At 45.3% G+C, this 21,921-nt stretch overlaps 6 protein-coding genes across 6 annotated transcripts; 1 reads left to right on the top strand and 5 right to left on the bottom strand.

The window, feature by feature from the left end:
- Positions 1-280: 280 nt before the first annotated feature.
- LOC117901272 (gustatory receptor 23a) lies at positions 281-2,529 on the bottom strand. Its single transcript, XM_034811966.1, has 3 exons — positions 1,654-2,529; positions 422-580; positions 281-364 (listed from the first exon to the last, which is right to left on the bottom strand). Exons 1-3 carry the CDS (start codon positions 2,527-2,529, stop codon positions 281-283), a joined length of 1,119 nt encoding a protein of 372 aa, XP_034667857.1.
- Positions 2,530-6,049: 3,520 nt separating this feature from the next.
- On the bottom strand, positions 6,050-7,445 carry LOC117900377. The gene is made up of 4 exons (XM_034810729.1): positions 7,420-7,445; positions 7,301-7,366; positions 7,155-7,235; positions 6,050-7,101 (listed from the first exon to the last, which is right to left on the bottom strand). Exons 1-4 carry the CDS (start codon positions 7,428-7,430, stop codon positions 6,108-6,110), a joined length of 1,152 nt encoding a protein of 383 aa, XP_034666620.1. The 5' UTR covers positions 7,431-7,445; the 3' UTR covers positions 6,050-6,107.
- A 6,698-nt stretch (positions 7,446-14,143) lies between these two features.
- LOC117901975 (probable proteasome subunit beta type-2) lies at positions 14,144-15,002 on the bottom strand. The gene is made up of 2 exons (XM_034812979.1): positions 14,807-15,002; positions 14,144-14,746 (listed from the first exon to the last, which is right to left on the bottom strand). The coding sequence occupies exons 1-2, from the start codon at positions 14,901-14,903 to the stop codon at positions 14,211-14,213; spliced, it is 633 nt and encodes a 210-aa protein (XP_034668870.1). The 5' UTR covers positions 14,904-15,002; the 3' UTR covers positions 14,144-14,210.
- A 22-nt stretch (positions 15,003-15,024) lies between these two features.
- On the bottom strand, positions 15,025-16,432 carry LOC117901974 (odorant receptor 23a). The gene is made up of 2 exons (XM_034812978.1): positions 15,530-16,432; positions 15,025-15,476 (listed from the first exon to the last, which is right to left on the bottom strand). Exons 1-2 carry the CDS (start codon positions 16,252-16,254, stop codon positions 15,047-15,049), a joined length of 1,155 nt encoding a protein of 384 aa, XP_034668869.1. The 5' UTR covers positions 16,255-16,432; the 3' UTR covers positions 15,025-15,046.
- An 820-nt stretch (positions 16,433-17,252) lies between these two features.
- LOC117901791 lies at positions 17,253-20,482 on the top strand. The gene is made up of 2 exons (XM_034812701.1): positions 17,253-17,489; positions 17,561-20,482. Exons 1-2 carry the CDS (start codon positions 17,360-17,362, stop codon positions 20,458-20,460), a joined length of 3,030 nt encoding a protein of 1,009 aa, XP_034668592.1. The 5' UTR covers positions 17,253-17,359; the 3' UTR covers positions 20,461-20,482.
- Positions 20,483-21,001: 519 nt separating this feature from the next.
- LOC117901792 lies at positions 21,002-21,455 on the bottom strand. Its single transcript, XM_034812702.1, has one exon. The coding sequence runs from the start codon at positions 21,440-21,442 to the stop codon at positions 21,017-21,019; it is 426 nt and encodes a 141-aa protein (XP_034668593.1). The 5' UTR covers positions 21,443-21,455; the 3' UTR covers positions 21,002-21,016.
- Positions 21,456-21,921: the final 466 nt, after the last annotated feature.

Below are 21,921 nucleotides of genomic sequence, written 5' to 3'. Positions count from 1 at the left end.
TAATTAAGGCCACATAGCAACTATGACAGAGCCAGACGGCATCGCGACTGCTCGTAGTGTTTCCCAACACTGCTCGGGGATAGATTGTTTAAGTTTGCCTGATTTCAGTGACATGTGGGATGGTATGCTGCCACGAGGGATGTAAGAAAATAAGTTTCATAATTGATTAGGAAATTATCATTACGTTTCATTTTGGTTTATTCCGGTACTCTTGATATAAATAGTTTCAGTTGGAAAGGAACTTAGAAGGGGAGCACTAAACATTAACATCGCATTCTTCCTACGAAGAATATGCCTTGGCGCTCCTCTCCGCAAACATGAACTGTATGAGAATGACCAAGTAAGTGACCACGGCTGCGAACATCTGAAAGAGATGGATTGAAGCTTTTCCATTACTTAATGCAGTACATTCACTACTTACACTACTTAGCAGATGCAGATTAAGGCTGAAGAAATCCTTGGCAGTGACCACAAAGCGCTGATGTAGGGTCTGCAAGGAGAACTCACTGACAAGATTGTTGTAGCGCCTGCTGCCCAGTGGCTTAGCCAATTTTGAGATGAGACAACCAATCTCGCGACCCTGTAATGATGATGTTTGGAAAGTAAATGGGCGGAGGAATTTAATGGCTGTTCTCCTATTCTCACAAGGTTATTGCTCTGTTGGCAGTGCCAACAGGCTGCCGACATCTGAAGAGCCACATTGAAGATGAAGCCCAAGTTCTGTAAGATGGGATATAGCCTAGGGGGAGTGGTCCTCAAATCGACAAACAGCCAATAGGCGTTGCACACAAACCCCGCGAAGAAAACAATGAAGATGATCAGCAGACTGCCACCATAGCTCTCGTTGATCCGATAGAACAAATGATGGAGTTCGTTATAGCGACGCTTTAGGTCTATTACCCGTGCTGTCTGTTGCTCCTTATACATCGCCTGCAGCTTGTTCTGCGGCCAGCTGCAAGCTAGCTCCCTAGCCAGCACCTGCAATTGGCGACGGGCAAGGCGAACGCGAAGATTCACATTCATAACCTGTGAGATGAACGCTATGATCTGAAACTGCAGTCCCAGCAAGCTGGGCTGTGCCTTCCAATAAAACGATAAGACTCTGGACGAAAACGTATCCAGATTTGAGCATACCAAGTAATGAACTCCAATGATCGGGACCAGGAGTACCATTACGGTGACTGCCACCGAAGGATCAGAGCCCTCAAAAATATCAATGTCAGTCAGGTGCAGACTGCGCTTCTGCAGGAATGTATTCGTCACAATGAGGGCATGAGACCCGGTTTCACACACGAGCAGGACATATCGCAGCATACAGTCAAGATCGCAGTCCTGGAATCGGGTAGCTCTATGCAGAGTAAGTGCCCAAATCGTTGTGTACCAGCACAGCCAGCAGCAGAACAGAAGCCACTGAACAGGCCGATTGCGACGCCCAGAGATGAGGCCAAGTGCGGATAACGTCAAGTGGAAACATTTGAGGAACACACGCGAGAAAGCTTGCTTCCTGCTCAGAGGAAACATTATGACTAATACGAACTCACAAGGGTTTAGAGACACTCAGTCGGGCACTCAGATGGAGTACAAATCCATCATTGTCATTGTTAATTAGTAAAGACAACGAGTATATGAATTGTAATGCATTCCCACACTTACATTTTCAGCACCCGCATCGCCGTACCAGAAGAGTGTGGCAATGGGAGTGCCAAAGTCAATGGCGGTGGCTCCGTTGTAGGTGAGGATCAATAGGTTCTGTTCCTCGTACAGTCCCATGAGCATCCAGTATGCGTTGGTCACAAACTGGAAGCTGGTCACCAGGTGTAGCCCGAGCATGCCCCAGCCATAGCAGTCGCTGAACACTTCGTAGCACTCAAAGATGCGTTCGTAGGTCTTGCGAAGGGTTTGCAGCTGGCCCCATTCTTGGACCCCGTACGGCTGCCAGAGTTCGTTGCCCGAGGCCAGTGCGAGGAGGGAACGACGCAGCTGGAGCGAGCGTTGATTAAGATCCATCACATGCTGTACCAGCTGAACGTAACGGAAGCGGAGCAGCCACATGAGCGGCAGGGATATGAAGAACACTGGGGATATCATTGTCCCGACTTTGGCGCTGATCAGGACTCTTGCAAGATCGCAGGTAAACTGTGTCGCGATCAGGGGCAGCAGGTGAGGGGCCTGGCGACCTCTTCCGAACATCCCCAGGCGTTGCAACTGAAGCTGCGACTGGAAGCGCAGGTCCTCTAGCTGTCTGCGAGTCTTCTGTTTCAACACACTCTCCAGGAGGAGCAGCAGGCCCAAAACGGAGTTGCCCATGAAGAGCATGGTGCCCACGACATTGCCCACACTTTCCGTTGCCACCGATCGAAAGCCGATTACAATTGACAGTAGGTATCCGAGGTACACAATCCAGCAGCAGCGAATGGCCAAGGATAGAAACAGGGAGAAGAGCTGGGAACTGGGCGGCAGCGGCACCAGCCCCATTAGCCAGAAAACTCCGGCCAGAACTCGTCGCGTGAGGCACTCCAATGATTTCATACTGGACTCAGAACTTGAAGTGTTTGCTCTGAACTGTGAGGCAGTCGAGAGAGCTATTCTTCAGCTGGAACTATTGTCATTTTCGTGACAGAGTAAGTTCTACAATCCATTTATAATTATAATAATTAAATGACTCTGCTTTTTATTTGGTATTTAATTTGTTGGGTGTATTGCTCTGTCAATCTGCGCAGACAGTAGCTGGTGAAAAGCTGCTCTGTGTAGCCTTATCCACACAGTCTGCAAAGGTCGAACGGTCATTTCAGTCATATATTAAATAAACATATTCTCGCAGTATCAGTATCATAGACGAATCGCCATTCGTATTGGGAGCCAGACCACAAAGAGGGGTAATTAGCTAATTAATAAATTAATGGACTCCCAAGTCAATCGATTAATGTAAATTCAAATTAGATAAATGCGTCTGTGAATACATTTAGAGGTAATCCATGTATTACCATACGCTAGATGAATGCAATTTACTATTTTCCACACCATGTGGAATTATTTTAAAAACTTTTTGCATTTTTTACAAGCATACTCGTATAATGTGTTGCTTTTTGGCATTTGTTGCGCATTTTAATATTGGATAGCCGCGCACTCTAATCCCTAAAATAATATCGTCAAAAAAAATATTCCAACATATTGGTCATGTTTACCAAGTCTCGCATTTGCGAGGCATAATTTGGCAAAAGCAATTCACTTTGTTTAGAACTACTCTCAGGCCCAATATGAGTACTCGACACACACACAAATATTTGAGATGGCCGAAGGAGGGGACCGACGCGACGTGATGTCACAAAGTTGTTTCAATTTAATTTGACTTTGATCGCCAGCTGACGCAGATGTCAGCCTTGATGACATGTTTCACCATGGTGCTCCATGTCCTGCCCAATATCCACTCATGCCACATGCGAAAATAAGCAATATTAGAGGGACGAGCATGTCTCATTCTGTTTATGGATTTACATCAGGGCCAGCTGTGGCCAAATGGCAAATGACTGAAATGATATTGTAATTGAAATCGATGATTTTTATGAAAAATGGTATTAACAGATGAACGGTTTTTATTGAAATAATTTTTATGGTGCCCTTTCCGACATCTTTTTTATGTAACACTAAAAAGAAATTTGTTTTGACACTTAAGTTTATCTGCGAGAACTTACCCACTTTTATGCGCAGAAGAAGCATTCGTTCGCCTCATAAAAATTAGTGAATAATATTCACTGAGTATTGTAGATGTTTATTTTTTCTGTGTGAATAGAGTCTTTAAAATGTGACAAGTTATGAGCGCAAAAGGGATAGGGAACGCGGGGAATGAGGAAAACTTTGTATCGTGTTCATAGATGGCTCTGATGGGCTTGTATGTTTTATTGCCCAAGGAGCAGGAAAGTGGCCGAGAACTTCATAAATCACAGAAGTTTGTTTTAGCCATGAAAAGCTTACGGGGGTTTACCAAAATGAAAATTTATTGGCGCTTTGAATTTTAGATTTATGTATTTGCCCTCAATCCAATGGAATGGACCTTATGCGACTATTGACAGAGGGCGAGGCAACTTCCTTATACTGCTCTCATGTGTCGAAGAGAATATCCAATAATCATTCTCATTTTATGCTCGTTTCTAATTGCTCTGTCCATAGGCCTAATTGCCAATTTTCCACAGAATGGAACAGTGGACAAGCTCGTATAATTGGGAAAATCAATGTCAAGCTTGATTAAAGAGCTGTTTCTGCATGCTAAATTTGCTAAATGTCCTTTCAGCTGTGGCAGCCCGATGATATACACAACCAGCTTACCTCTTGGAGTAGTCATCGCACACCTTAATGGGTGCCGCCAGAGCAAAAATTTCCCAGTTATAGATTCCTTATGAGCATGGGAAACATTTATTCAACTCACTATATCACTATATCGAGGGGTTGTCCTAGAAGGTGGTTGTGTTTCTGCCCAAATTTTTATGGGGAGCCTTTCGTATTCAATAAGGTTATCTCTCGCATTTATGCAGTTGATGTGCACTTATAAATGCGAAAACAGTTGTGGCCAAGGCCACACCAGACCCACAGTTGCTTAATCTTCAAAGGCAGCCACAATCCTTTTTTTGGCAGGCAAGCTAGATAATTTGGGACTTTGAAGCAAAAATTCCTTGGGCAAAAATGCATAATTCATAAAACGGCAAAACCGCTCTGCCCTCCTCACATATTTTCATGTTCTTTCTTCAACTTTGATGGTTAAACTTTGTAATCTGATTCCCCGGATTCCCTTTCTCGATTGCCACTACATCAGCTCATGGCCTTCGATTTCTGCATCATATCGCAAGGCTTCTCCCTTTTCTGATGATTTTTCCCCAGCGCATTTTTGGCCAAACACTTTTTGCTCTGGGGCAACTAAGTTTAATAGCTCAATTTTAAAAAAGGGGAAGATTTTTGCACATTTCCAATGTATAGTTGATTTCCAAGGAAGCTATAGGCGAGCAGTTAGTTCCCTGTGGCAATTTTGGTAAATTTGTGAGTGAAATTGTACGTTCTCTCGAATATTAATATTTAATTAGTGCATAATCCCCCGTTTGGGAGTACCTAAGTACTCGAAAGTAGACCTCTCACAATTACTATTGTGCTCAATGATTCTTTTCTATTCATATTATGTTTTCAGCTAACATGTGAAAACCCACAATGCCCTTGTTCCCTCAGCTTCCTTTGATCATTTTTTCTTTAGAACCGAAAAAGCTTACCCAACCTATACGAGGTTACGAGCAGGTTTTCATTAGTTAACTATCTCAACTGTTACCCAAGAGAGAATCACTTCTATAACATATGTTAGTGTACCTTTTGAATAACTAAATGACCATTTACATCACTGCACTTGCCTCAAACTTTAGAATCTGAAAAGAAAAGCTGAAAGAGGTATTTTAAAACCATAATTTATAAAATATTCAAATAAAATCCTTGATTCCCGTTTTCAAAAATGCAACTCAAGTAATAGCAGATTTTTAAACACGAAAAACGGGACCGACCTCCTGTACGAATTGTTTGCCCAAAGTTCAGCGTCCAGGCTGAAAGTATTCGGGTAGGTGCTTGTGGCACGTCGGAAACGTATTTGAGGGAAGAGACAACTTGTGCCGCATAATGTGACATCCTGCCTAGAAAGTTGCGGCAAGTGTGCGAAAATGTTTCGTTATTTATGTATGCGCCTGTTGCAGTTGGGTCCCAGTTGCCTACCAGCTGCAACTTCTCCAGCAATTTGTTTGTTGTTCTGTGTGTTTGGGACAACTTTGGCCGGATGATGTCTGAGGCGACTTTGGTCCTGGTCCGGGCCTGGACCAGGCCTAGCCCTATATTTCTACCGGGTGCCAGCTACACAGTGTCGCTGGCTGCTCGGTGGTCGCACAACATCTGTAGCTGGAGCAGTTGGCTGGAAAATAAATCACATATTTAAACAAGTTTCACAACTCGAAAGTGTAAACAGTGCACGTACCGAACTTTGGTTTATGATAAATGTTCACGGTATTTCAAAGCAGAAAAATGAAATGAAACATAACAAACTAGACCCCGTCCACGATCAGGGAGCAGGAAACTGGCAAAATGTCCTAGGAGTAAAGCAGCTGGCCTTCCTTGTCCTCCTCGAGTCTGTGCTCCCAGAGAAGCTTATAGGAAATGTCGCCGCATAGCCGGCCCATCTTCTTGGACTGGGTGGCATATCCGTCCTTGTACTGGGCCAGGATCGGAAGGAAGGCAGCAATGGCGGCTCGGGTTTCTGAGGGCTTGGTCGAGTGCAAGACCAGAACGAATCCGGTGGGAAAGACAGCGAAAACTATGTTTTCCCCATCGTTGTTGTAGGTGATAAAGGGACGAGTGCGGCAGTTGCGGGTCACCTTCATGCGATGCTGCTCGCACAGAAGGTCCAGGTCGAGCTCGAAGGGCATGCAGAAGGAGGCGTTGACAATGTTCCGACTGAGATTCTTCACGTCTAACTTGAAGTCTAGCTCCTCAACCATCCGAACCACCTTGAACAAGGAGATGTAAGCCGACTCGGCGGTTAAGGCGGTGGACGCCGCCTTGCCGCCCGCAAATATCTTGACCAAGCCAATGGGATTGACGGTCTTAACCGTGACCGAGGGGTGGCAGTCCGTGTCGTAGCGGGAGTCAGTGATCAGGATGCACAGCTCGTACATTTTGAATCGAGAGATCATTTCAAGTTCACAGCTGAATGGTCTGTATAGCAGCTGGAGGTGCTTCTCCACAGCGGTCAGCTTACTCACATCGTCGAAGATGTTTTCGTAATTAATATCGACATGGGGTACTTCGGGTTCGTTCTCTTCCGAACTGAAATCCCACATAGAAATGGGAAGCTGGCCGTAAAGGTTCAATCCCACTTGCTTTTCGACTTTATCGCTTTCCGAATCACTTGTGTCAGTTTCATCTGTTGAATGGCCTGTGAGAAGATCCATTGCTTGCAAAGGTTTCTGAATATTGGATACGGACTCATCATCTTTAGCTCCCTTGTCTTTTGTATCAACAGTCTCGGGTTCCATCGCATCTACGTACATATCCGAATCTGATGTGTCTTCTTGTGGATCGTCGCTGGAGAAATAAGAGTTGATAAATAAAGGAAAGAAAAGCCTTGCAGAACTCACTTCTTAATGTAATCAATTTTATCAGTGTCTTCTATAACCTTCTGGGCAATCATTTCACATAAGCAATGGAGAGATGCATCTCTAAAAGCAGGACAATGCGAAAATGTACAAGAAAATATATAGTCCGAGCACCGTGTATAACTTACTTCTCAGGGGTTTCGTCTATTGATAACTTTTGCATCATATCAGATGAACTTATTTCACCCTTATCTCTGTAAACCTTGGCGTGGGTATACAAAATAATATCGTAAATTGTGGAACTTACCGCTCATCCATGACGATCTGATGAGATTCACTTGTATCCATCTGTATCCAAATTCAGTATTTTCTATGCTTGTAATTTTATTAGATTTTATTTAACTATTCCGACGTATTACTTAATGTGAATTGAACATTTTGACGTGAAAAGCATCTCCTTAATCACGACTTGAGTAATTGGTTTTCACATTTGATGCTTGCCAAATACCAGTTAGCCACACAATCTAGGTGGTTTTTCATTTTCTGTAATGGTAAGCACATGACAAACTGCAACAAATTATCAGTAACAAAGGAGCGAGATAACGGGACACCATCGAAAGCCATTTCAGTCAACTTATGAGCTTGTCAAGCTTATATTTACACACAGTTGACCATATTTTATGTCGATTCCGGTTATGAAATTTACAGAGCTGTCAGAAAGAGTTCGGCGACATTTTAGTAAATATTGAAATTTAATCAAGCAAAGTGCACTGCACACAGAAACATATACACACATACACACATACATATGTATATATGTACATACATAGCAGGCCGGGATGGCACGACAGCGATATGAACACGTCCTCCCTCAGACACCTGTCACCGTCGTCGCATGGCATTACGTACACTCGAACTCGAACTCGTACTCGTGCTCGTAGCTTCCAGCTCCTGCTCCAGCGCCAGTTTCAGGACGAGGATGGTCTTCTCTCTCTGTGTGTGTGTGGCGACGTTGCACAATAGCTGTGGGAGGGAGCTGTGTGTTTGTCGGAGTCAACAATCAATTGAATCGATTTCATTTTACAAATTGCGTTGAATTTTGTGGTGCAGCCACCACCAGCTGCAATTGACGGGGTAGCCAGTGGCAACAATAACGAGCCCTGGGTGGTTTATATACGAGTACGAGTATCCGGGTATGCAGATGGATTGGGTCTGTCTCGCATAGACTGATTTTGATGATCAATTGCTACATGCAACAGCTTCTAATTGGAAGTAACCCCCAGTTGCAGAGCCCAGCCAAGCCAAGACACAGATGAATGGGAAAATATCGATTGGGCTTCCTTTTGTTCGGACTGCTACGCACTCGTACGATGGCCAGTCGCCTGTGCAAAAATACCCATTCAATAAACTCAATTTAAAGTGCGAATATTGTTTCCTTGCCCCATCGGTTGACTGCTTTTCAGACCCATGCCCGAAACCCATTTGTCATACATGAAATTGCAATTTAGACCCTTGCCCACATAATGCCCATGCTTAAATCGATTATATACTATTACAGTAGACGCCTACGCAGTCCGCAATTAATATGCTTTTTGGATTTGGATTTCCAAATGCCATGTCCATTCCCATTTGGGGTTTGGGCTCTCAGCTCTGAGCTCTGGCAGGGTTTATATGGGTTTGAGGTTGTGAGTGCCGCGCTGCATCTGCAATTTTGTGTGGCTGTAATTAAAAGTTGTGGCGCCAACTGTGTCCAGTATAAGGTTTGAGGACTCGGACCAGTGGTGGTGCCTGTGCGCCCCCACTTATTTTAATTCAAATTGAAGTGGCGTTTTTGTGAGGGGGCAAGTAATTAGAACATAAAGAGGAATCGAAGCTCAACCTCCCCCAAGCCAAATTACATTTGGCGAGTCCAGCAGGGTAGCCCGCGGCTGCCCCTGCCGATGAACAATCGGAGATAAGTGCAGGCAGGCATGAAATATAGCAAATAAAGCACTGGCCTGCCCCCCTGTGGTCTGCTATGGTGTGCTGTGCTGGGCTGTGGTATGGAGCCCTGGTGCATGTCCTCTCCACTCAAATAAAATGTCGCTGGCACGCAATGTTTTCATTTAGCTAATAGTCATTAGGCAAGCGACGAGTAACAATTCGAATAATTACAATTCCTTTGCGGCGGCCGTGAATAGGTTGGGGGCTGCGATTGGGACCCGGATTGGACCCAGGACTGGGGGATGGGTCATGTAATCATTTTGTGGCTGGAAGTGTTTTCTCTTTTTTAGAAAATTGATTAACACTCGCACGGGGGCAGATAGGGCACGTTTAACCCTGAGCAGGCCCCGGCAGTAGAGTGTAACTTTATCGTTTTGTTCTGGCTGCGGAGGTCTTCAATCCGATTGACACATTAATAAATGTGTTGCCAATGCCACTGACAGTTTTTCCTTCATTCCTTTTTCCTTCCTTCCTTCCTCCTGTGAAACAGAGTGTTAAGTGCATTGGAAAGTTTCTCCCACTTCTTTTGTTTTTTTATGAACTTTATTTTTTCCATGCACTTCTTCCTCGCATGGTCACCATGGGGAGGCCCCGGACAGCGCTGGCCCACAACTTAAATTGAATGCCCTCCCGCCTTCCAAAACTCCTGGGCCAACCCTGCTCAAAGGAACTTGGCAACTCTACCACTCCCGCTGTCGCCGTCCGGAGCTGTCGTCGTTGTTGCTGAAGGTGTTCATGCGTGCCAAGAAATCAATAGAAAAAGTTTGAAATTACAAAATTGGAAAGAAAACAAATAGTGGGACGTACGAGCAAAATAAGCAAACAATCAGACGGACGGACCAATTGAGGGGGTGGCTGTGAGAAGTTTAGTCATGGGAGGGGGTTTCTTTCGATCTAGATGGGGAGCGTGAGCAATCCCAGAGCCGGCAGAATGTTGGCTTTGGCCAGCCCCAAAGGCAAACAAATCCTCTGACTCTGACAAATGTTGAAAAGTTTAACTGCAACTTTTTATGGATTTTTCCACGTTCCCTTCTAGCTTCACAAGCAGTATAGAAGCACATGGGAAAAGTATGTGAAGTGCTGGGCTGAGGGATTATCGTCATGTATGATAGTACATACAGTGGAGGATGGAAAGAAGTGTATTATACACACATATATGAACTTTTTTGCAGCACAATAGACGAATGAAACTGTTGGAATAAAATATGCTGAGAGTATAACCCGGCAGGAGGTAGAAAAACATTTGTTCGCTCCACAACTCCAACAGAAATTATGAATTGGAATAGATGTGTAAATATCTAAGTAGAAATAAACTTCACAGAGCCAGAGACAGACATTTCCGTTTTCCATCTATGTCTTAATATATAAAGTCAAAGCTAGTTGGTAGTTTAGATGGTCAGAGTTTAACAATGTTAAAGCGTACCCTCAGGCACAGGCTTTGGCATCGGAAAATCGGAAAGCTCACGCCTGAAGGACAGCATTAATGTCACGAAGGTCCCTGTTGATGTCACATGTGTATCCGGATCCGTGGCGGTCTGGAATACGCGCATCCTCATAAATTATGCCGTCGATGGTGCTCAACGCTGGGACATTTTGTTGCAAGCAATCGATTGCACTGCCCTTATGGTTCGCTCCACCACCCAAAGGCAGCCCTCATGTGTCGTGATTTATGTCCATCGAATGCAACGAATTAAAATCGGTTGCAACAGAGGAGAATATTGACGCGATCGCCTGCCAGTGGGGTAATTTATAGGCCGTTTATTGATGGGTGTATGGTATAAAATGCAATTTTGGCAGTGAGCTTACCAGATGGATTCTGTCTCGTTGCAGATAACAAGGGCTTAAAATACAAATTTTAGCATTTAAGATATTTAGCAAACAGAAAAAAATAAACACCATTCCGTAAGGTTTATTAAACGATGTAACTGGGTCCCATAAACCAGCAGCCCCCAAACAAAATACGGTTGAAACGAATGTTTGCGTACAACATTTTTCGTTTTCCACTAATTTCCCCAAGGCATTTTCCCTGCATAACTAAAAACCTGAGCTGAGCGCACCTTCACCGGGGACATGCCGGAACGAACGCAGCACGGGTGCGTGTGGGTGTGTGTGTGTCTGTCGTAAAAGTTTCCTTTCATTTTGTATTCCTGTGGTTCCAGTGGCGGAACAGGAGCGGGTGAACGGGTGGAATGGAGTGTTGGAGAAGGGCAAAAAGGATTTCTCTTGTTCCTAATTGCAACTTTAGTTGTCAATTGTTGGGTTCCAATCGGTTGCTGCTGGTGACATCAATGCGAGGCAGCCGTAATCGATACTCGGGCGATGCCTTGGGGGACTTTCAATGGCGGAAAAATGCGCTATTAAATCTGTGGGAAACATATACCGTAGCTGTTCGGTGCAAAAACCTTCGACTTTAATCAAATTCTGTCTTCTATCACGCTGCTTTGTATGCACGTAGTTTCCCCTTGTAACTAATTGTAAATGTAATGTTTTATTTGCAGCTAGTTTTCTCTCAGTGCTGCGCGGCTGCTGATGCCATAGATTTGCAGTTTTCATAGCTCGTGTGGCAAAGTGGCTGTGTTGTCGCCCTGGGAAAGGATGCCCGAAATGATTCTGCCTTTGGCCTGGCCCCAGTCCGAGCGACTTCCAGATAAAAATGCATAATTAAACAGCGAGCAGGAGTAAAAAACGGCTACGAGTAGGACACAGCTGAGGCCGGCACGAGTATGGCGACAGCAGGCAAGGGTCTGGGCTTGGGTCCGGGTCTGGGCAACGCCAGCTTCAGCTACGAGCCGCATAAATTCGCATCCACCGCATCATAATGTCCGCAAATCCTGGACCTTTGCAATTTTAATAAGCACTCGAAAATGAAAAGGAGTCACCTGGAGGGATCCGGGCCCCCGACAGCAGCGTGTTAGGGCTCAGAATCTCTCTCAGCCTTCAAGGAATTTTAATGGGCTTTGGCCGCAGTTTACCCTTTGCATATTTAATGGCTGAATTTTAATGAAAATTAAATCGAAATGCTTGTCGCCCGGCCACCGACACCTGGGCTGTCTACGCACTTGCGATTTATATTTAATCCTTCTGGCTGCCATCTGTCTTGTAGCCCAGATCCTTCTGCATATGCCACTGGATGGGCGTGGGCCTGGGCGTGGGCGTAGCCAAGACCTGGAATGGGGCTTGAAACAAATGGCAAATGGCCACGGGCGGCACATAAAACATGGCCCTCTGATTGATGACTTTGACTTTTGGCCATAATTTATCATAGATAGTACGAGCAGCCTGCCATTGTTTGGCTCTTGTCAATGCCAGCGAGAAAAACGCAGCCGTGGCAGCCAGCGGCAACAGATGACGCTCATTCCGGTGAAAAATGTGCAGAAAAGTGTCATAAAAGACGGGCCGAGGCCGCTGGGCCAGGGTCCGGACTTGTCCTTGGACCCGTATCCGGCAGAGGCCGAGAAACTAATTGCAACAAATAATAAAAACTAATAGGCCGTCGAAAAAGGGCCCCTTCCTACAGCTCCCATCCGCCCTTTGCCAATGAAAAATGACTACGAAAATGGCAACGGAAACAACAGGGAGAAGAAAACTGCAAGGATCATCATCATGAATCATCATCAGAGTCGTCACACACTCATCCGCAAGCAGTCAGACAGTCGAAGAAGCTGCTCCGCTCGGCAAGGAAGTTAATGTCCTGTCAAGAAGTCGCTGCCTCGTTGCGCCCCTAAACGTCACAAATTGCTGGCTGGCCCGCGGTTGGGGTGGCGAAGACTGGGCTGGCAGAAGTCGGAGTATGGTTACACAGGAGTTTACATGCACATTATCTGCTTGCCCCCGACTCGGAGACACTGAGTTTTTCGCCACTCGTGAATATATTTCATGGCGCGACAGGTCTGGGGCACAGGTGGCGTGAGACAGCAGCGCTCACTTGAGACGCTCACATGTCAAAAGTTGTTCCGCTGCTCGAAAAAACTTTGGGAAACACTGAAGCGGGTGGCACTGACGACTAGAGACGCGATGAATTGAAAAAACGGTATATTTATTCCTAGAAAACTGTTAAATATATGCATGAAGTATGTTTTAGATAAATCAATTAAATTTCAATCAGCTTTATATTCCACGAGACTGATGCAGAAGCTCTTGTAAACATTTGAACTCGTCCATTAAATAAAATGTATAATTAGTTTCTAATGGCACTCACATTACGTGCGGAGCTTATTAATTGCAATTTATTGTATAATTTATCATTTCAAATGAATGAAATACTGAAGCTCATTCAATACACTTTGGCAAATGCATTTTTGCCTCAACTCAACAGTGGGGAAATGGCTGAAGGGCTTTGGTTTTACGAATGGGTACCATCCGTTCATTTTTTTTGGCAGGAATCGCATAGGAAGACTTTCTGCAATGGTGTCCGCTTCTCATCGCTGCGATTGTTGACATTTCACGGTTCCGATCACTGCCAGAGTACCACCTCAATTGGTGATACTCCGTCATGTGCAGCCAATTAGCAATGAAAACTTGAACACAGAGAACTGGCTGGCAACGGACTCCAGCACCATCGAGTCCAGCCCGGCAAACCCTCGACTCAACCTCAGCTAAACACAGCACAATGTGAGTCCATTTTTGCAGCAATCTGTGCTCATTTTTATGAGTTTTGCTGACTCCACCCCCATGACAGACTGTCTGTCTGGCTGACTGAATGCTGTTCAAATGGGAAATAGAGACATGTTGGCTTTTCTGCTTCCGATTCGCAACAGTTGGCGTTTCATGTAGCAGTCACCAGTCCATTTCTGCACGAGTATGTGTCATTGTTGCACAAACAAACCCACTCACAATCGTCCAAACAGACGGCATGTACGACGGCATATATGTACGGTTGTGTGTGGGGAACAAGAGGCGGCCACATATGCTAATACATGGACGCAGTCAGCCGTGCCATGTACTCCTCACACCGTGCAAATCCCCACCCTCGAGAGGCTTACCCACTCTAATCCGAGCTGGCAACGTCAACTAATCCCTGGGAAATTGTTCGAGCATTCAAGTAAAAGTTTACCAAAATAAAGTGCACAATTATTAGGCTTTAGGAAACTGAAGACTGGTTCCAGTGATTCCGTTCTACCAGTTCAAGCTGAGAACGTCAAAGCTCAGTGAGGCCGGATTGATGCTTTCCATCTGACGCATTCCACTACGGTCCACCACGAACACGTCCCAATTCCGCTGGTTGATGATTAAACGCTTCTGGATCTCGGCCACACACTTCTTCAGGATGGAAACAGCCTCCGCTTGGGTCAGCTTCTGGTGCCAGTACCTTTGCAGGATGCTGCCACAGAAAATGCTGCCCCATCCGTGACCGGCATGGTTAATGGACTGAGCAGCTCCGAAGGAGTCGATGTAATGCAGGTCGGGTCCCTCGACGACGTCGTAGCCTGCCAGCAACATTGCCACCTGGTATCGGGTATTGGTGCGTATATAGTCGGCCAGATTCTTGCGGGTGAAGTGGGCTGCTGCACGTGGACTCAAATGGTACCCGTTGGCGATCTTGTACAGATGCAGGTTCTTGGATACATAGTCCGTAAACTGAAGGGTGTCGCCACCATCGCCCACTGTGGCTATCATGGAGAAGTCCGAGAGTCTGTGTATTTTCGATTGGTCTGTAAGGAGCAACAGGATAACTATCAGGCATTGAAAGAGCTCACCAGACATTAGCTTACCATCTTTCATGAAGATCAGGGACTTGGCCTGCATTGTGTCAGAGGCAAGCATCACGAAGTCCGGTCCCTTGATGCCCAAAATTGTTTCCATGGCCATGTTAACGCTAAATTTTTAACACAATTAATTTACGTGCAAGGTGAACTTGTGTATTTATTGAACAACTAAATGTGTTTGGGGTGCGACTGGTGCTTAAACATTGTGAGTTATATAGCCAGGTGACTAGTTAGCGGAAATGAAACCTAGTTCGACTTGGCCCTGTCGCGAGTGTTGCCGATCAAGGTGAAGAAAGAGTAGGCCGCCTTGCAGCTCGCTTGAAATGTGCTCAGGTGTATGGGCACCAGGTTGCCCGCCAGCAGACGCGGGTAACTTTTGGTGCGTTCAGCGAGGATCAACATGTTGGTACGGTATCTGCGGTTCTGGTTCACCCAATTGCTGCAGAAGACTGCGTAGTGGAGTTCCCCGAAGCGTTCCTCCAAGAGGCTGCCGTAGAAGCAGATGGGATATGTCTGCAGAACAAGCGCCAACAGATATGAGGCGAAGTACATTCGGTCCTGCATGGATTCAGCAAAGAAGACCAGACCGAACGTGGTAGCCCCAATATTGAGGGCCATGACGAAGAACTGGATCGTCATGGGCCACGAGATGAGAGCGCTTGTGAGCTGAAGCAATCTGAAACGAAAGTTATCTACAGGTGTCCACAGATGGCAGGATGAGGTGCTCACCCATAGAGATCCTTCTGGTCCTTGATGCATAGGACGAGCTCTGCGTCATTGGCATCCTGCTCGTTGGACTCGTGGCCAATACTGGAGATGCGCAAGATCAGCAGCTGACAGTGCTCCGCACATAGGCACAGAGCCACCGGCGGGAAAGAGTCGTCTGCAAAGTTCTGCAGAATCTGACCGAATATTGAGACCAACTGAAAGCACAGGGCTCCGATGTAGTTAGTCGTGGAGTTCTTCCAGTCGAAGGGAAACCACGAGGGAAATGGCAAGCTCCGCTCGCGCGTGAATAGAAATGAAAATTCCGAGTTCAAGAATACAAAGCCATAAGTGTACAGGAACACGTTGGACAATTTGCGCAACTTTTTGGCCATCAGGCGATGGCACTGCTGCTGTGCTGCACCCGCTACACGATTGTCCAGCCTGGTGATAATCTTCTCCATTTCTCTGAGCCTTCCCAGATGCACCACGTACAGGCCGAACTTCAGTATTGTGGCCGTCGAGGTTATCGACAGACTGAAGTTGGTGATATTCTCTAGTGGCGTATCGAAGCTAAACATCGAAAGGAGAAGCGCAGGCGAGTACAGGGCCACGACAATGTTGAGAACCGTGGCTCCACTCCAGTAATTCCGGGCATTGAGCTGCAGTGCGCCAAGAATCCGCCAGGCTCGCCACTGGTCGCGAAAGTAGTCACTCCTCGTCGGGATCTGGCTCTCCTTAGGTGCCATTTCGCAATTTGACTCGAACTGAATGTGGTTCAGGAATAGCTTGGTGCAGCTTTTATAGCACCTTCACCTTCTGATTCAATTCGCGCAATTAGCGACATCAAAGACTCGCGTTATTAGCCGACAATTAAATCATTTTGCAGCCTTCTAGGCCAGCTGCCTTTCCCCGTGACAAATGGCCACAAAGCTTGCCTAGTAAATATTTAATTTTCTAATATTATAATAATGTGAAATGCACGTTGTAAGTATAACCCTCACTGGAAATGATTTATAATCTGACCTTCTGTTTGTACAGGATACCACGCATTTGTCGCTTTCCATTTGCATTTTGTAAGGTTGGAGTGTCCGTGTCCGTATTCGAGTGCTCCTGCCACCGTTGGGGCACTTAAAAACCACTTAGCTCTGTTTCATTGAAATAATTTTCAGCATTTCCGCACTTGAACACGGTTTCATTATTCGCTAGCTGCATTTTACTATCCCCATTGTCTGCACTTTTAATGTGATGGAAATTTGCGCAATTCTGAAAAATTATCACATCCATTTTTGAAATGGAAATATTTCCGCAATTAAAAACATATTTTCTAGCACCCTTCAAGTAATGACGACCATTCCCCTACGATTCCCCCCTATTCACCACCCTTGCGTTTACATCCTTTGTTTTTGCCACTTCGGGCGTTAATGCTGCAATTAAAAGTTGGAGCTGCAGAGACAGGAAATTTTCCCGGAATGGCGCTCAATTCTTTTATTTTAAATGTGTCTCAGGGTCAGATCCCCGGAATGTGCTTACCTTTGCATTAAGAACTTTGTATGTTTTATGATATCTCCGATTTACTTGGCTATTTTTCCTGCGAACTGCATTTGCAAAAAGTTCTTTCAATAAATGGTTCACCAATTGACATTTACCAACAATTCATCGATTTTCTTTACTCGGCTTGTGCCAAATTTATTTAGTCAATATATTTATAAATTGTGGGATAGAACGTGTACTTTGTTTGCAAATAGTTTCGAACAATCTTCACACCTGTCACTTCATAGACAAAACAAATCAAACATGTACAAAATTCATTACAAAATAATCTAGTTGTGGGGGTCATGAGTGGCGGTAAAAATGGAATTAACTATGAGCTCCAAAAGCCATATCCACTTCGAGGCCACCGAGATGGAGAACGATTGGATGCGTTTCAATATCGATATTTCGGAGGAAGTGCGATATCATCATCACCAAAAGGCTGAAATTAGTAAGTTGATGGAACAATTTACCGAATTAATAAGCAGATTCTTAAACAAACAAATATACAACTATGTGTAGGTCGCAATCCTGGTGGTGGGCTGGGGAATCGACTCAAGGAGAGTGCCAAGTCGTTTGAAGAACCCAATAAGTTTTATGCCCAAAGTCATGATATTTTGCAGAGCGACCGCAAAGGAAGTATCCTTAAAAACGATCGTCATAGAGAGTACACCAAAAGCCGTAAGCACTTTCATCATCGAGCTTATAAGACAGCCAGGCAGCGGGATGACTCTCCTGAAGTGAATGGCAACTGGTATGAAACCCCGAAACATGAATTTAATAATTCAGAGAGCGCATATGACAGACATTATCCACCCCCACCCGAACCGCAACGCGAATGGATAAGGGAGAGAGGATACGAACCAGACTTAAGGCCAGGCATCAAAGCTCAGGCATATGCCTATCCCGAATATGCGTACCATGTCCATGAGTACTACCAGAATGTACCCAGGCAGTACCACGAACCACGCTGTCGACCTCAACCCAATAATGACCATTTATCGTTCGCTGAAGTTCCGCCAGTAGCACCTCTCATATCGCCATCTTATAGAGACTTTAATCATTACTCGGAGGCCCCATCTCAGGATGTATTCAGTGGAGAGTATTTAGTGTCAAGGCCAAGCATTCCCATCTACAGACAACCATGGGAGCGGCAGAAACAAATCAAGGGGACGGTGCCACCCGAACGTACATCGACCCACAATTCCCCGGGCTATTATTATTCGAACTCTTACCACGACTTCAAGAAATATAGAAAATTAAATGGAAACAGTAATTACAAGGATCAAGCAGAAGGTGGCACCCCCAGAGAGTTTTCAGACTACGATTATTATGATGCACGAGCGCACCCTCCAAGCAAACCTTCCTCTAAAGGTGCCACCAAAAATTATAAGGCTTCCACAAAATCTGATAAATATAACAAGGCTGAGGCGGATCCTAAGGACGAATTTGGATGTGTGCACGTTAATTCTTCGGAAGCTATGCCTGAGCAATATGAAAGCGTTCGCTACCAGAAAAGGAATGCTTCTCCGAAAAAAGAAAAAATGCATGAAGAAAGGTGTCCGTTTTTGAAGGAAGATATTCCTCACCGAAAACCTTATTATGCTGACAAGAAAAAACACCAAATTGGCAGAGAAACTTCCTCCCAGCAATACCATTCTTTTGCCAACATTCCTCAGCCACTCAAGTACCCCCGAGATTATTCATCAAATCTTAAAAAATCGAAAAATAAAACTTCTCATATTCCGAAAAGAGCGGTGGAACATGTCAAGTCTAAATATAACGTTGATGGTTCGGAAATACCCCGTAAAATTATAAAATACCACAGGACTGATGTACACCTATCTCCTGTCGAAATACCTTATGGAAGGAGACAACGGATTCCTCATACAAATAAATCAGCGCCCAAAAGCCTGGATGCAGGCTGCGATACTTTGCTGTCGACATCTGCCTCCGATATAACTGTAGGCAAAGGATCAAACCTCTCACTTGATCCTCACAGTCACGCTTTCAATAAATACAACAAGGAAGATGGAAGACACCCAGACGGCAAAGCATTAAAGGATGGAATTTCTGGTTTGGTGAAGAAATCTAAAGTTTGCCTTAATAGATCCAAACTTTGTAAAAGCAAATCTCTGCTACTAAAGGGCTACAAGCCGGTTAATTGCTTCAAGTTTTCCTCCATGGGGTGTGGAATTTCCACGAAAAACGAGAGGCAGCCTCGACAGGAGAGATCTTACTCCGGAGCTGAACAAAACTGTTCGCGGAGAAATAACGAGTGCCGCTACCCCACCATGTATAGAGGCCAGGGCCAGGAAAATCCACATGAAGCTGATGGAAGAAAATATCACGAATATTCAATGTTCAATGTACACAACACCAGTGAACGCAGCAGGGCAAATACCGCTCAGCAGCCTGTGCAGTGTGGAGCCTATGATTATAACCCCGATGAGTGCAGCGTATGCGACAGATACCTCAGAAGTAGCGACAATTGTAGCGCAAACTCTGTGGACAATTGTAGCGAAAACTTTAGCGACAGCAGCAGCGACAACTGTGGCAATAATTGTAGTGACTACAGTAGCGATAACTGTAGCGACGACTACAGCAACAACTGCAGGGACTCTTACAGCGACAAATCAAATCACTTTCGCAATACTTGCAACTGCCACGATAATGAGTTCAAGGAAGCGTTTGATCCCGTGCAGCCCAGTCAAATAAATATCTGCCTGACCATACGCACAGCGGATGCAAGCCTGGCGGAACCACCGAGAGTAACATCATCTGAGACCAAGTGTCATGGAAAGAATACTGCTGCATGCACCATGAAGTCCCAGCCCACCCAGACATGTCGCAAATGCCACACAGGATGCGCTACCCCGTCTCATTGGGACACACCACGAAGCAGTTGCGGGGAAAACCGCTTTAAAAATGTCAGAATCCAACGTCCGAGAACATGCGGATCGCGAAATCAATCGAAACATTTTCCTGACAAGTACCACAGAAAGGAAGCCCCCATCCGTACTGCCACAATGAATAGAACAGTTCATCCTTGTAACATGGAAGGCAAAATGTCAAGGCCCTCTCTTCAAAGAAGGCACGGACGAAGCAGCTGTGATGTGAGTGCGGATAAAAAGCAGCCCCTTCGGCCAACTATAAGACCTTGCATTCAAGTGCAAGCAAGATCAAAGCAGAAAAGGGTTGTGTTGAACACGAATTGTGTGTCTCAAGGAACCCTAGTGCAATCGGATAAATCAGAATCGAAGAGAGCCAGGCATAGTGCGCCGAGCTCCATCGACCATCGACATCCAAAGAGCTGCAACACAACCCCGTCCAATGGAAGTTGTTCAGGTCGGAACACTAGGCCGTACTGTACTGCCAAAAGTGTACACAAGAATTCCACAACAAGCTTGAGTAGTAGTTAAAGTAGAAAGAGCTCAAGTTGTGGAAAAAAACCAAATAAAAAACCAGCAGAACATGTTTGCCCTCCAAATCCAGTGCTGGGTGACAATACATGCCCTGTAGGTCCTCAGAGTGAATACAGCGGCAATTTTACATTTCTGACAAGCTGTAATACAACAGGACCCATTGAGCGCGGTGACCTGTGCTGCCCCAAGCTCGTCGCTGAGTGGGATCAGGATGGCTGCCGCTGCAAGACTGCCATTGAGGATTTGAAGCAGGAGCTGCTACAGAATTTGAGAACTGAAAAACAGCTGGATGCACAGACCAGAGCCCTTCCACACACTCCGCACATGATGTTCCTGCCTTGTGTCCCCGATGCTCCTTGTCAGCCGAATGCTTGCCCTTTTGCCTGCTGGAGTCCAGAGCCGGTTGTGTCCTGGCCACCCTGCCCCATGCCACAAGCACCTTGCTCATTCTAAATAAAAGAATTAATAGAAATATTCAACATTTGCGTATTAATTGGTAAATTATAACAATTATTGAACAAAAATCGAAGTAGCGAGAATATAAAATATAAAGTTAACGATCCTTTGCCTCAGGAATATGGTTTTTGAGCAGCACAGTTATGGTGAGAATGCCACAGGATGAAAATTGGCTGGATATGTTCGAGTCGTCCACATGCTCGGAGAGAACAATTACGCTCTTCACTTTCAGGGACTTCCCACCAGACTTGTGGTACGCACGAAGAAACAAGCAGTTGCCCTTCTGGTAAAGGGTCATCTCCTCCAATGAAAACCCCTTCATATCATACTGCCAGGACACGGCCACTCTCTTTTCCGAGTCATTACGCGATTCCGATTCCGATGCCACCTTTACAATTTTCTTGTCCTGCTCCAGAGTGCAGAAACATTCAAAGACGTCATGCCCTAGTTGCTTCACCCGTGTTTCGTATTGGGCGCGGTATTCCTGTTCCGTCTTATATTTTTGATTTTCTGATGTAGCCATTTCGATATTCTGATTTCCGTATATTATTTATGAACTTCTTATAACTTTTAGCAAAGATATCGTAGCCTTCTCAGACTCAGTGAAACTCTACTAAAAGTTCTAAGTAAGTTAGGAAACGGAACATATGATAGAGTGGGACTCCAGACAGAGAGCTATCATTGCACACGTTAGTGTCTCTAACAACTCCACGCTCAAAACTGACCAAGAAGCTCTTCGACAGTGACATCTAGCAATGCCCTTTTCTGGGGTTAGCTGAAGCTTTTCTAAGCCATGGAGTCCTTGGCGTACTTACATACCTATTTGCTGAAAGGTAAACTGCGCTAAGAAGGCAAGAAGCAGATGGACGATAAGGGTGTATCTGTTTTGTGATCTTATCCACATTACCATTAGAGTACCATTATTAGAATAACAGCTCTAGTTTCCCCACAAGCAAGCTGTCAGTTTTCATTTCGAATCAGCTTGCCAGAGCCTGCTGCTGT

This window comes from Drosophila subobscura, chromosome U (assembly GCF_008121235.1).
Source record: "Drosophila subobscura isolate 14011-0131.10 chromosome U, UCBerk_Dsub_1.0, whole genome shotgun sequence".
Classification (NCBI taxonomy): domain Eukaryota; kingdom Metazoa; phylum Arthropoda; class Insecta; order Diptera; family Drosophilidae; genus Drosophila; species Drosophila subobscura.
Note: the sequence above shows the minus strand (reverse complement) of the source record. Positions and strands in the feature narration are given on the sequence as shown.

Coding starts and splice junctions, on each gene's coding strand:
- LOC117901974 (XM_034812978.1), bottom strand. CDS start 16,254: ATGGCACCTAAGGAGAGCCAGATCCCGACGAGGAGTGACTACTTTCGC. Junction 15,477..15,529: donor GACCAGAAGGATCTCTATGG/GTGAGCACCTCA, acceptor CTTTCGTTTCAG/ATTGCTTCAGCTCACAAGCG.
- LOC117901792 (XM_034812702.1), bottom strand. CDS start 21,442: ATGGCTACATCAGAAAATCAAAAATATAAGACGGAACAGGAATACCGC.
- LOC117901791 (XM_034812701.1), top strand. CDS start 17,360: ATGGAATTAACTATGAGCTCCAAAAGCCATATCCACTTCGAGGCCACC. Junction 17,490..17,560: donor TCACCAAAAGGCTGAAATTA/GTAAGTTGATGG, acceptor AACTATGTGTAG/GTCGCAATCCTGGTGGTGGG.
- LOC117901272 (XM_034811966.1), bottom strand. CDS start 2,529: ATGAAATCATTGGAGTGCCTCACGCGACGAGTTCTGGCCGGAGTTTTC. Junction 581..1,653: donor GCGATGCGGGTGCTGAAAAT/GTAAGTGTGGGA, acceptor TCATCATTACAG/GGTCGCGAGATTGGTTGTCT. Junction 365..421: donor ATCTGCATCTGCTAAGTAGT/GTAAGTAGTGAA, acceptor CATCTCTTTCAG/ATGTTCGCAGCCGTGGTCAC.
- LOC117901975 (XM_034812979.1), bottom strand. CDS start 14,903: ATGGCCATGGAAACAATTTTGGGCATCAAGGGACCGGACTTCGTGATG. Junction 14,747..14,806: donor CCTGATCTTCATGAAAGATG/GTAAGCTAATGT, acceptor TGCTCCTTACAG/ACCAATCGAAAATACACAGA.
- LOC117900377 (XM_034810729.1), bottom strand. Junction 7,236..7,300: donor ATAGACGAAACCCCTGAGAA/GTAAGTTATACA, acceptor TCCTGCTTTTAG/AGATGCATCTCTCCATTGCT. Junction 7,102..7,154: donor AAAATTGATTACATTAAGAA/GTGAGTTCTGCA, acceptor TTATTTCTCCAG/CGACGATCCACAAGAAGACA.